At 43.0% G+C, this 13,494-nt stretch overlaps 1 protein-coding gene across 9 annotated transcripts in view; it reads left to right on the top strand.

Moving 5' to 3' along the window:
* Positions 1-13,494, top strand: part of NRP2 (neuropilin 2) — a 268,051-nt gene that overhangs the window by 98,448 nt on the left and 156,109 nt on the right. For all 9 annotated transcript variants that reach the window (XM_061607912.1, XM_061607910.1, XM_061607911.1 and 6 more), the window contains exons 4-6: positions 6,949-7,179; positions 11,371-11,526; positions 13,289-13,458. In XM_061607912.1, coding sequence (XP_061463896.1) covers positions 6,949-7,179; positions 11,371-11,526; positions 13,289-13,458 — 557 coding nt within the window. The remainder of the gene's footprint in view (positions 1-6,948; positions 7,180-11,370; positions 11,527-13,288; positions 13,459-13,494) is intronic.

Genomic DNA, 13,494 nt, shown 5'->3' with positions numbered 1-13,494 from the left:
AAGAGATGCAAGTGCATCCTGCCTGGCTCAGAACTTCTCATGGGTGCATGGCACAGACAAGGACATCTATGCGCATCCAAAATAGCCAAAACATGTAGAAACAAAATAAGTAACTGCGGGTGTCCACCCAGAAACCTGCACAATTGGTTTAGTTTGGTTTAGCATCGGTGCCCTTATTTTTACGGTGTGCCCACAAGAAGCTCTGCACTAGGTGTGAAATTAATCTTTATTCTATACATTTTGTCTGTTTTGGTTATGCATAGATGTCTATATCCATGCAGCGCATGCACAGAAGCAATGGGTCAGGCAAGATGCAATGGCATCTCGTAGAGGAAATGTTCCCCTTTGCTCAGGTGTATGATTTGTCCTGGCTCAGCAGAGTTTGGGATGGGCACCTCCAGTTACTTATTTTTTTCTTCACATTTTGTCTATTTGGTTGTGCATAGATGCCCATATCTGTGCGGTGCACCCACAAGAAGCTCTAGATCATGCAGGATGCAGTGGCATTGCATAGAGGACAACCTCCCCTTTCTTGAGGTGTATGATTTTATGACATTATCGTGCTTTTATGAGCATTTTGGAATCCTGATAATTTTGATTAAATAACTTTATTGTTGTGCTTGATAGGGAGAGTCCCCCGATCATGTTGACATATGATTTGGGGCATCCCAACATGTATTTTGGGGTTCAGGTGCATGTAAGCTTTACTTTGGAGTTCCTGGAACTGTGAACTTTCCTTTGAGCAAATAAGGAACTGGGAACTAGTAACCAACTTGAGTGTGGTCAGACTTCAGCATACTCAGAGGTAGACTGTCTCTGTAGTCTGCAACAAAGTCATGTCTTCTCTGTAGTTAGTCCTATTAAATTTAATGGGATTTAAGTGCTGGTTCCTTGCAGTATTGGCTGAAGTGTGGGTTGAATTCTCTTTCAGTTCAAGAGGTATGACAGAATGACTAATGTAGACACATATTTTAAAAGATACTTAGACAAATCAGGTTTTGTTGCAAATTCCCATTTTTGTCTGTTTCCCAAACTTCAGCATATTCAGAGGTAGACTGCCTCTGTAGCTGGAGGTTCTATATAGCAATAAAGTAACAGATACCTTTCCTTTTCGAGGTTCAGAGGCAGTCTGCTTTTGAATATGCTGAAACAGACAATCAATGGGAAAGTACAACTGGCCTTTTAAAAATAATTAATTCAATAAATAAAGGAGCAAACAATATATGCCTGCCCAGAATGACAGCAGGCAGTGTGGCTAACAATAAAGGGAAAAAAACCCAAACATCATATTCTCAATTTTTTTAAAAAAAAGTTTCAGATCTATCTTCTCAGCAGCATTAGTCTGCAACAAAGCCATGTGTACTCTGGAGTATGCCCTATTAAATTCTCCCCAAGCCTACTGGTGGTCACCCCCCCACAACATATTGCACCACCAAAGCCTCATCTGCTAATGCAGAGATCAGGCAGGGACAGAGAGGCCAAGGTAGTCTCATCAGTCTTGGATCCGGTCAGCTGCTGTCGCCTACCAGTGCTGGAAGTATGCCAGGGCTCGTTCCAGACTTGAGGGGGCCCTGGGCAAAGTGTACTCTAGTGAGCCCCATCCTCTGTCCATGGGTCCTTGCAGACACTGGCTGTGGTGGCAATGCTCTGAGTGGCTGGGCTGTATTGGGAAGCTGGGTCTGGCCACCTTTCATATTTCCCACAATTCCTAGAGCGACACTAGGTTAGGCGGGCATTGTGGGAAATTAAAATGGTAGCTCATTCTATCCACTTGGAACTGCTCAGAAACAATTAAGAGTGGGCCAGGGAAGGATGCTGTGTGCTGACTCTACCCCTGGGATATACAGTCAACAATTGACATACTCGATCTATGCCTATCCTATCTGGTAACAGAAGAGGAAAGTTAGATCTATTTCTTTCTGGGACCATCAGGCAGAGCAGGATATTAGGCTGCCTTAAATCCTAATTTAAAATTTTAAAGCCCTTGCTCAGAAAGCCAGGTGTGCCAAACACTGCCTAGCTGCTTATTGCCCTGTTTCCAACTACTGTTCTTTGGGGGCAGATGCTGTGGAGTGGGTGATGGCTCAGCAACTTCAGGTGCCTCGGGAAGATATTGGCTACTTTGATTTTTAGTAGACTTAGGGAGACAAAGTTGAAGAGTCCGTATCCTAGCCATATATGCCATATCAGCACAGTTCTAAGTCCTTTCCTCTCCTCTGTGCTGTTGCCCTTTCCTAATCTGTTTCTTCAACACTTCCAAAGAGGTAAAATATTTTAGTGACATCTTAACAGTCCTACCTTGGCATGAAAAGCATGCTTCTTCATTAAATGATCTCATGTATTCCAGAACTACAAACAGTATATCTTTTCTCTGTGGCATATATAAAAAGCTTGTTAAAGTCAAGGCTAAGTGAAAACTGTCCTGTCTTAGATCTGCAAAGAGGTCTCTCTCTCCTCTCACCCCGCCCATGAATATGTGATTCAAGCACTGATCAATAGCCCTGTGTTTTCTCTTTTCAAGGAGCCAAGGGGTTTTGTAACTGGTATAATGCTGGCTTAAATGGGCTGCTGTTGGCAGTGCCATCAAGGGAGCAAGACAGGCGCCTCTTGAGCTCCATATAAGAGGAACTATTCATAATGCCTTTCTAATACAAAACTGTTCTTGGAGAAAGTAAAAGGCTAATCAGAGGACTTTTAAAATTGGCACTGTCTAAATATTTGTCAGATTGGTGTGTGTGGGGATGAAAATTTTTGAGAAATAAAAATAGTCTTGTGTTGTGCCTGCAAGCGTGGGTGAGACAATGTTTAAAACGCTCATGGAGAGGCCTGGCTGTGTCTTGCGCAAGGAGAGCAAGGGCTCTTGGTCACAGGACCCAGCTGTCTGCCCACATTCCATGCCTAGCATCTTGGATGAAAAAGCACTGAAGATTTATGTCACTATTAGAACATGAAGCAAATGACATGAAGAAAGCACACACACAATAAAGGTGTGTGTGGGGGGGAGAGACAGAGGGAGGGGGCAAACAAAGTTTCTTATCTTTGCCAGAAACCTAAATGAAGGGTGGAAGCATAAATAAATGCAGAGGCACACAGAGATTCAGCTGTATGGTCCATGCATAGGTTGGTGCTGGCCTGGGCTGCTTCTGGGAGGAAAGGTAGAATATAAATTTAATAAATAAATAAACAGGTGCAGATCTTTCATGCCTGTCATGTGCAGGGCATGGGAAGGCTGACTGACATTAGCCTTCCAGATCTGAATTTCAAAGAACATGCTGTGGCACAGGGCATTGGGCTATCATTTTTTTTTGTTCCTAGAACATGGAGATGACCATTATGCATCACTGGTATGTCAAAGATCTCAAACTCTGGCAAAAAGTAAGCTGCCTTCAGCCAATACTTTCTGCGTATAACTTAGACTGCATTTGGATGTCATGATAAATTGTGGTTTATTGCTATATGAATGAGCCTGGGTGAATCTGGGTCTTGCACACTCCCCCACTCCTCCCTCTCTCTTCATTGTAGGTGTGAGGACGAAATTAGAATTATCCAGCCCATCTTGTTACAGCTGCACTGGCTGTCAGGATGCTTCTGGGTTCAGTCTGAATTATTGGTACATACCTATAAATCCTTCAGGCCCTGCTCTGAATTCCAATTCAACAGAAAGTAAGGACTATTGTGGAAAGGAGCAGGGTCTTTACACTAATTGCCCCGAGACTGCAGAATGAACTTCCCTCCCCAGATCTGCAATTCATGAGCCTTCTGCAGGGTATGCAAAATGCATTTTTCTGGTCAGTCTTGGGTTTAGTTGGCTAATTTTGTTTCTTCTTGTTTTTTCCCTTTGTTGACCACTGTTTGTATTATTTATTTGTTGTCATTGTACGCTGACTGGAGTGCTGGAAAGGCAGCTAATACATGAGTTTAATAAAATCAACATGTCTTGATTTCTGGTTGCAGTAATTGTGTGAGATTGTGAGGATTTGCAGTCAGCTATGTCTCGTCCTTTGGAATGCAGCTGCTTTTATTATTATTATTAAACTAACTAATTAATTAATTATCTATTCCACCCTTTCTCCCATAAGGAGCCCAGGATGGCAAAATTGGGACAAAACACTAAAAACATCTTAAAAACATCTTAAAAATGAAAATCTTGAAAAATGTCCTTAAAAATATTACAACACAGACGCAGACTGGGATAAGGTCTCTACTTAAAAGGCTTGTTGAAAGAGGAAGGCCTTCAGTAGATGCCAAAAAGATAACAGAGATGGCACCTGTCTGATATTTAAGGGGAGGGAGTTCCAAAGGGGAGATGCCACAACACTAAAGGTCCGCTTCCTATGTTGTGCGGAACGGACCTCCTGGTAAGGTGGTATCTGCAGGAGGCCCTCACCTGCAGAGTGCAATGATTGACTGGGTATATAAGGGGTAAGACAATCTTTCAGCATGCATGGGGAAATGTTAGCATACACTGAGCTGTCGGCAGATTCTACTACTGCAAATACCCATGATTGTGTGGATAGAATAAAGGGCTGTTATGAATTGTATAACTGCTGAAGCCTCTCTCGTTATATTGTATTATGGTTTATTCCTATGTCACCTTTTGGCCAGAAAGGCCCCCAAGGCAGCTCACAAAGAATACACACAAATACAAAATACAAGTAAGAAAAAAAAATTACAAAAATGTAAGACAACAAAATCTTAACCTTTGGTGCCTCATCACATATGGAGCCTATGTCACGTTTGCTTGAAAATGAAGGAAGCATGATTTCTTTCAAAACTGTTTGTTTTATTTATATGCAAATTTATGCAGTTTTAATCAATACCTAATTAAAACTCTTATGACTAATCAACCAAGATTTATTTAACTGAATGCCAACCCCAACACAAATATTTCTTCATATAGTTTATACCTGTGTGGTTAATTATATATGGGGAAAACTATTATGGACTGACCAGGAGAAGCAGGCAGTCTAGCATCCATCTCTGTTCTGCAGGTGTGAGGAAACCCCCAGAACAATAGCAGGCAATGGCGGCTGGTGGCTTCATGTCTTTGGGACAGTGGAATCCACTCCGGGTTTTAGTGCAAACTTTCAAGGAACTTTGAGGCACCTGGGACAGCTCCTTGGAAGTTCAGACCAAAACCTGGAGAGAATTCCACGGCCCCACTGACATGGAGCCACCAGCCACCACTGCCTTCAGGCCACTTATTTATTACACTTATACACCATTATTCCTCTGAAGACCTCAGAGTGGCTTATGTACGGGTTCCTACATGTTCTCCCACTTTGCAGGGCCAGACCTGCTTAGCTTCAGCAGCAGAACTGTGTCATGTGTCTTCATACTGTCCTTTGGCCTCCTCAAACTGCTTCTGGACTCCTTTTGGTTACATTTGCCAAAGATATTCTGTGGTTGGTCACCAGGAAAGAAAGGAAGCCTCTCTTGAGTCTCATTTTTCAATAATTGTTCTACTTTCCTCCCAGCTAAAATGATGTCAAGCATACTTCTTGGAGTGTGTATGGATAGTAGGGTCATCTTAGCATGAACTGCCTTCTTGGGAAGCCTCCTGATTTTGAACTTTCTGGGACACATTTGAGAAAGTCAAATGCACTTGGTCACCAGTCAATTTATTAGAGTCATTCAGTAACTGGGATATATAGTCTCAAGAGTTATTCTTTGCTATCCCAGACAACACACTCTCTTTCTTTACGTTGTGGAGTACAATATCCATATAACATACACACACACCACAAACAAAAAAGGAAAAACTCGCAGGAATACAAAGTGGTATATAATGCACAAAACACTTTATCTCTGAATTCTATAAACAGGCCATGCAGAGTCTTCTGTTCGGTGTCCTTTGTTAACAGTTTTGAAATGAAAGGAGGATGGGAAAAAGCCAATTATATGTGGTCTGTTGTGTTAGCAAATTTGGTGATTTGTTTTCAGATGCCTATATCTAAGCTGGTATCCCAGAGTCTACATTGGCAGGCAATCCAATTGTCCTACTTATTTTGGAAGTAATCTGATTACATAAATTTCCATACCCATAAGTAAAATATCATTCACCTTTTTTCTCTCTTAAAGGGGCCAGATGTCTTCCTTAAAATAAAGCACAAGCAAACACCCAGGCAGTTTTGTTGTGGTAGTTGTTAGCAAAAATTCCTCAGAGTTGGAATTGTGCGTTTTTCTGAGCAATATCTCCATAATAAAACAAAAGGCAGAATAGTTGTGAAACTTAATCCTTTTTTACAGCAGTGGAACCACAGGGTCTTGTAATATTCTCCATCCCAACCCCACCCTTCCCCTCCCAATGACCTGTAGGCTAGAGAATTCAATTGTTAATTGTCTGGTCCCTACAGAGCAATAGTTTTAATGCAGTCATAGCCTGAATAGAATGCAGCTTCTTTCTCCCCCAAGGCACCTTGGGTCAGCAATAAACAGAAGGCACTTAGCCGGCTGTGGCACAATGGAGGCCAGTGTTGGGGTCACCACTAAATAAGTGGGAATATTGTCTGTGCTGCTGGCAGTCAGAAAGCATTTTTTAAGGATGCAAATAACTTACATTTCTGGTGGTTAACATGGGGAAGTGAGAAAGGCAGTTCTCTTTCTCCTTTTGACAGAATCCCTCATGCATATGCCCCTGTCCTGCCCCAAACATTTAAAATGGAGCCACTGTGGAAGTTGTGACTGTGCCATTTTTACAGTGCTTAAGATCCTGGACTTCAGGTGTCACTTCAGCGAGACTGCTTTGCTAATTGCCACTCTGATGGAAAATAAAATGGGGACAGTAATATTAATAATTAATACTTTTGCAAGGCTGTAGCAATTTTCTGCATGAGGGATTTAAGTGCTTTAAAAAAAACAATTATGACTTGCGCCTCTCAGCCTGACAACTGTTAGTGAGGTGGCTGATGATGTTGTATGTTAATATCTCCTTGTTTCTTGCTGTAGGCTCTGAAGATTGTTCTAGAAACTTCACCAGTTCGAATGGTACTATTGAATCACCAGGATTTCCTGATAAGTATCCTCATAATTTGGACTGTGCTTTCACCATCATGGCCAAGCCAAAGATGGAGATCATCCTTCAGTTTTTAACCTTTGACTTAGAGCATGACCCCTTGCAAGTTGGGGAGGGAGATTGCAAGTATGATTGGCTGGACATCTGGGATGGTATTCCTCAAGGTAAGGATTAAAGTGATGTATTGCCTATGCTCTTTTCCGTGTCTGGCTATTGTCAAGCTAACAACATCAATTTTGAGTCTGCAGAATTCCAAAAAGGTCATAAATTGCTAACACTTTAGAGCTCCATCCAACCTCATATGTTGCTGCCTTGTCCTTAGTAGAGACCAGAACTTAAAATGAACAGCGACAGAATTCCTTTCTATTTCCTGTGCTGGCTCTGCACCCTTACTGGTTCAATGAAACATGTGATGTTTCAAACACGTTTAACCTGATTTATATAATCAGATCATGGAGACCAGAAACTGGCATCTTTGAGAGTACTCTGATGTCAGGGAGCCCTTTAGCCAGAAAGTATAGAATAAACCATTTTCTACATTGATTGCATACAGGAAGGCTTTATATGACACCTTGAGCACATTTTTTGGAAAAGTGCTGAGAAATTGCAATTTTGCATGCCAGTAAAACAATGGATGAATTAGACATATAAATAGCTGTAGATTAGATTTCTCAACAGCATGAACATGTCTGATTGTTTGTGTTGAATAAGAACTCCACCAGGGGACCAGGCATGAAAGCCATACAGATGTGGGTTCTTTACAGTATAATCCTATACTTGTCCACTCGGAAGGTAGCTCCAGAGTTCCATTGAACTTACTTCCAGTTAAGTGAGTGTAGAATTACAGCCAAAGTCATTCCTGGCCCAAAAGAAAGAATGTAGGTAGATGGGCTAGTACAATGTCTTGTGGACCACTAACTTGTGTGGGGCTATGTGCAAAGCTTGTTGCTGGTAGCATTTTATGCAACAGACACTAAGCTTAAGTACCTGTTTAGGTTGATGTGCATTGCCATCCTTGCAAAGAAGAGCTCTTATACATTTTAGTACAAATACATATGAGGGTTTTCTCCCCCATGTATACTTTCATTTTCATCTGTTTGATTCTGTTTATGGATGGCTTATTTCTGGCTGAAGACCTTCCCAAGTCAAGTAGGCAAGATGACAATGAGTTTGTCTAACCAGGGGCGTCACTAGGGCGGTGCGGCAGGTGCGCACCGCACCGGGTGACACCCTGAGACGGGGGTGACACCACGAGCCACCCCCCCCAGCCAGCAAGAACTCCCGTCCTCCTCCGTCCCGGTAACCAGAGTAAGCGACTCCTCCCCAACCCAGCCGCTTAGCTGGTTGGTGGTCCAGCTCCGGGGGAGTCCGGGGCTAAGGAGGAGCCGGCCTGGCCTGGCCTGGCCTGGCCTGGCCTCCACCACCACCGCCTCTTCACGGCTCCTGCTGAGGCTGCCATGCAGCTTGGGCGCCTTCTCAGGAGCGGGCGGGGCCAGGCGCGGTTGCTAGGAGATGGCGTCCGAGCGGCCTGGCAGCCTCAGCAGGAGCCGTGAAGAGGCTGTGGCAGTGGAGGCCAGGCCAGGCTGGGCCGGCTCCTTCTTAACCCCGGAGCCGGTTCCCCTGCTCCGGAAAGGACGCCCGCTTCAGCCCTCATGCTGTGGGCGCCGCTGGGCGGGAGCGGCCGCGATGGGGCTGAGCAGTGGCGGCTGCCACCGCAGCGTCTCTACCTGGGAGGCCCCATCGCCTCCACTGCCACCGTCGGAGTGACCAAGGTCCCGTAATCTGGTGCAGCTAAGAGACGCCCCGGTATCTTTTCTGACAGCGGGGGATGCTAGATAGAGACCATTTAATGTAATAGACCCATGCCCAAGAAGGGTCACTCATGCCCTAATAGCGCGTGCGTGTGTGTGTTTGAGACACTAGTTGGTAGCCCCGTACTTTAAATTTGGCCACCTGTATTCTGGGACTGAGTTTAGTCATGATTGGTCTCGTCTACTTAAGCCCAGAGGCGAGGATTTGGGAAAACTTCTACTAAAATGCAACGTCAAGAAAAAGTCTTGAGGCCGCCCTTAAAAGCACCGTTTCTCGCATATTTTCAAATGACGTTGATGCACAGGCTGAAGCTTCATTCAGACTTACTTTTCCATGTTCATTTTCAGAAAGACAAAGCGGCAATACATTGGTCAGGGCTACCTAACTTTGTGTGAACCCTTAGTGAGATTGTAGCTAAATGTGAAACAGAAACATGTTTTGTAAAGCCCTCAGGATATTTTCGACCATTCCCATGTTACATAGCTATGTCAGCAGACATTTTATGGGTTTTTTTCTGCATATGTCTTCAACTTGGACAGTTGTAAAGTGGAAGCAGTAGTGTAGTGGCAAATTCAAAAGTGCAGGGTCTCTTCATGATAGTGACTCCATGCCCTCTCACAGCTATGCCCACTTTCCACCTTCTCTCATCTTCCTTGTTCTCCTTGTCATCTCCAAGTCCACACTTCACTACAATAGATGTCACTTGGAGCTAATCGGGGGGGCTGTATGTTAGCCATTGAGAAGAGTTTTCTCAGGGCCTGGCTCACTTTCTTTCACTCTGTTGGCTCCAATCATCATAAAAGGACAATGACTCGACTCAGTGGCTAATGTGCCCCCCTTTCATGCTGATTGATACATATATAGGAATCTGGCTGGGACCCTGGTCCCAAAAAAGTAAGGGGTCTATAATCCCCCCACAACCCTGGATGACTACATCTCTGGTTAGAAGTAGAAAGAAAATAAAGTATCTTTTTGTACAACATGCAATCAAGTTAAGGAATTCAGGGCTGGATGGCCACTAATTTGGATGGCTTAAAAAAAAAAAGATGCATCTATGAAGGATTATGTTTATCAAGCACATGATAGCTAAATGGAATCTACATTCAGAGGCTGTATACTTCTGGTTGGCACATCCTGATTTGCTTATGGGCATTTGAAGTAATTTGTTGGGCTGCTGTTGAAGACAGAGTAGCTATGTTCAGATGTAATGCTAAGCCATGGTGGCATATTGTGTGAATGAACAGCTATAGGTCACATACTCTCTTGTCCCATGCAATCAGAAGCAAGGGACACATCTGGGAGATATTTGGGAGCTATTTGTTGTTGTTATGTGTCTCCAAGTTGACTACGACTTATGGCGACCCTACGAATCAATGACCTCCAAGAGCATCTGTCATGAACCACCCTGTTCAGATCTTGTAAGTTCAGGTCTGTAGCTTCCTTTACGGAATCAATCCATCTCTTGTTTGGCCTTCCTCTTTTTCTACTTCCTTCTGTTTTTCCAAGCATTATTATCTTTTCTAATGAATCATGTCTTCTCATTATGTGTCCAAAGTATGATAACCTCAGTTTCATCATTTTAGCTTCTAGTGCTAGTTCTGGTTTAATTTGTTCTAACACCCAATTATTGTCTTTTTCACAGTCCATGGTATGCTCAAAGCTCTCCTCCAACACCACATTTCAAATGAGTTGATTTTTCTCTTATCTGCTTTTTTCACTGTTCAACTTTCACATCCATACACAGAGATGGGGAATACCATGGTCTGAATGATCCTGACTTTAGTGTTCAGTGATACATATTTGCATGTGAGTTCTCCAATAGCTGTCCTCCCCAGTCCTAGCCTAATTTCTTGACTATTGTCTCCATTTTGGTTAATGACTGTGCCAAGGTATTGATAATCCTTGACAAGTTCAGTGTCCTCATTGTCAACTTTAAAGTAGGGAAGGGCTAAGCTGGGGTTGAGGGAGGGGGGATTTGCTGCTCCCCCCCACCTTGCAATCCTGTGCATGTTTCCCACCCTGTTGAATGGGGCTTACCCACTAGGACTGGCGTCAGTTTTGCTGAGACGGCACCTCGGCATTGCACCTGCACTCTTTGCCCACTCACTTCTCCCTGCGTCCCATCACATCTGTAGTTCCCACTGGCCCTCAGAATTATCCCCAGGCCAGCAGAACAGTGAGTGCTTTTCTACCCTATATCTCAGTGGTAGACTGAGCATGTGCTTTGCATGCAGAAGGTCCTGGGTTCAATCTTTTGCATGTCCTTGTGAAAGGGAAAAAATGTTCTAGGTTGATTGTGTGACGATCCCACAGCTGGCTCTGTGTGTGTGTGCTATTACATTCAGTGATATACGGGAATTACAATTTACGAGTAACATTAGTACAAAAAACATTACTAAGGATTCTGTATGGTCTGGTACGGGAGGAGGTCCATGGGGGTGACACCATGAGTTACCGCACCAGGTGACACCAACCCTAGTTGACTAGTTGACACTGTGTCTAACTGGAAGGTAAATTGTGTTTTTCTTCTGTTTCTGTTCCAGTTGGTCCCTTGATTGGCAGGTACTGTGGCACTAAAACCCCTTCAGATATCCACTCAACTACCGGCATCTTGTCGCTCACATTCCACACGGACTTGGCAGTGGCTAAAGATGGTTTCTCTGCTCGCTATTACTTAGTCCAGCAGGAGGCACCAGAGAGTAAGTTTGTTCAGCCTGAATGTTTGCCAGCACTCCATTTCCAGATTCTGCACTGGAGACATTGAATAGGAAAAAAAAAATAGCCTCATGTGGGTGACTTTTCTGAATTCTCCATCTCTGAATGTGACTGCAACATTCAGGGGGAGGGGGGATTAATATTTAAATTATTGTTAGTTTTAACAGCTGAGTTTTGACACTTTGCTTTCGTGGCAGAACTCAAATTTGGCCATCTAGAGCAGCCTTTCCCAACCAGTGTGCCTCCAGATGTTGTTGGACCACAATTCCCATCTTTCCTGACCATTGGCAATGCTGGCTGAGGCTGATGGGAGTTGTGGTCCAGCAGCATCTGGAGGCACACTGGTTGGGAAAGGCTGATCTACAGGCTCTTGTTTGTCCTGAAAGTTGAAGTTTTGTTATCCTTGTTCACCACAAACATCCAAGCTTCATTGTCAGATTTAGAAATTGCTATAGAAACCCTAAACCCCAAATTACAATGTCAATGGGTATTTTTCACCCAGCTTTCAAATTCAAGATTTTAAGCACTTAGTATGAGAAGTGCTCTGTACTGGAGAAAGGAAGAAAGGCACTTATAGCCATATCAAAAATACATTAATTTGAGCAATTAGAATGTTACCAGTTGTCTCTTCCTCTGGTGTAGGACATTATATCTGTGTTTCCCCCCCTGCTTTTTATGCCATGGGTGGCGAACCTATGATACTGCAGAAGTTGTTGGACTATACCTTCCATCATCATTTCTGACATTAGCCATGCTGCCTTGGACCGATAAGAGTTGGAGTCTAACAACATCTAGAAAGGTCACAAGTTCCCCTCCTATACTGTAGAACAATAACGTAAAACAGTGCAAATGCTGCAGAAAAAAAGTTAATTATAGACTAGAGATGGTTTGGAAATTAGCTTATGTGTACCTGTACTTTATTTATTCCACTTGGAAAATTTAGGGTTTTCTATAGGATTTATGGTTTTTAGTGAAGAATTCTAGATTTCGTAGTTCTCTGCAGGATGTTGCCAAGCAAGGAAGTTCTCCATTGGCTAGGGATGGAAAGATCTGTCAATTTCGGTTCTCTCAGTTTCTCATTATTTTAATCTTAAATTCAGTTCTCTACATTTCTGCAGCAATTTGCGATTTTTAAAAAAAGTTCTCATGAAGTTCTCCAGCATTATAGTGTGAATTTCTCCTAATAAACACATTTTTGTAGGCAGTTTTAACTAATGTGCACATTTTGCAAGCCATTTCTCATTATACAATGCATTTTGCATGCTATTTTTACTCATATTTTCATTTTTATGCACACTTTCCCCTAACATATGCATTTTTGTAAACATTGTTTGGTTGGCAAACTGCATCGCAAAATTCAAATAAGTATGGATTTCGAAGGATGGCTGTGTTTCGGTTCTCATATTTATTAGGAAAGTGTGAATTTGATAGATTCAGCTTGAAATGTGAGCTGAATCAAAATTGTTGCCCATCCCTACCATTGGCCATGGTTGCAGCACTTCACTGCAGATGAGAAGGGATTTGATATAGGGTTCCAGATGTAAATGGTTACAGCTCTTTCATGACTGTTTCTGAACATTAACATTTTAACAGCTTTTCATAGGTTAGAGACAATTCTATTCTGTAACCACATTTTTAAAAATTTGGTCGGATGTTAGGTGGAAATTAGTGGCAATGCTTTTAATTAGGAATAAAACACACAGGTTCTATAGAGACATTTCTCTTCTGCTTCACTCTCTGCTCTAGATTTTCAGTGCAACAGCCCATTAGGGATGGAATCCGGCCGAATCTCCAATGAACAGATCACAGCCTCCTCTACTTACTCTGATGGCAGGTGGACCCCACAGCAGAGCCGACTCAATAGTGATGACAATGGATGGACTCCTAATGTGGATAACAACAAGGAATTCTTGCAGGTATATTCAGCTCCAAATGGACACACAAGAGAGGAT

Source organism: Rhineura floridana, chromosome 2 (genome assembly GCF_030035675.1).
Source record: "Rhineura floridana isolate rRhiFlo1 chromosome 2, rRhiFlo1.hap2, whole genome shotgun sequence".
Lineage (NCBI taxonomy): Eukaryota > Metazoa > Chordata > Lepidosauria > Squamata > Rhineuridae > Rhineura > Rhineura floridana.
Note: the sequence above shows the minus strand (reverse complement) of the source record. Positions and strands in the feature narration are given on the sequence as shown.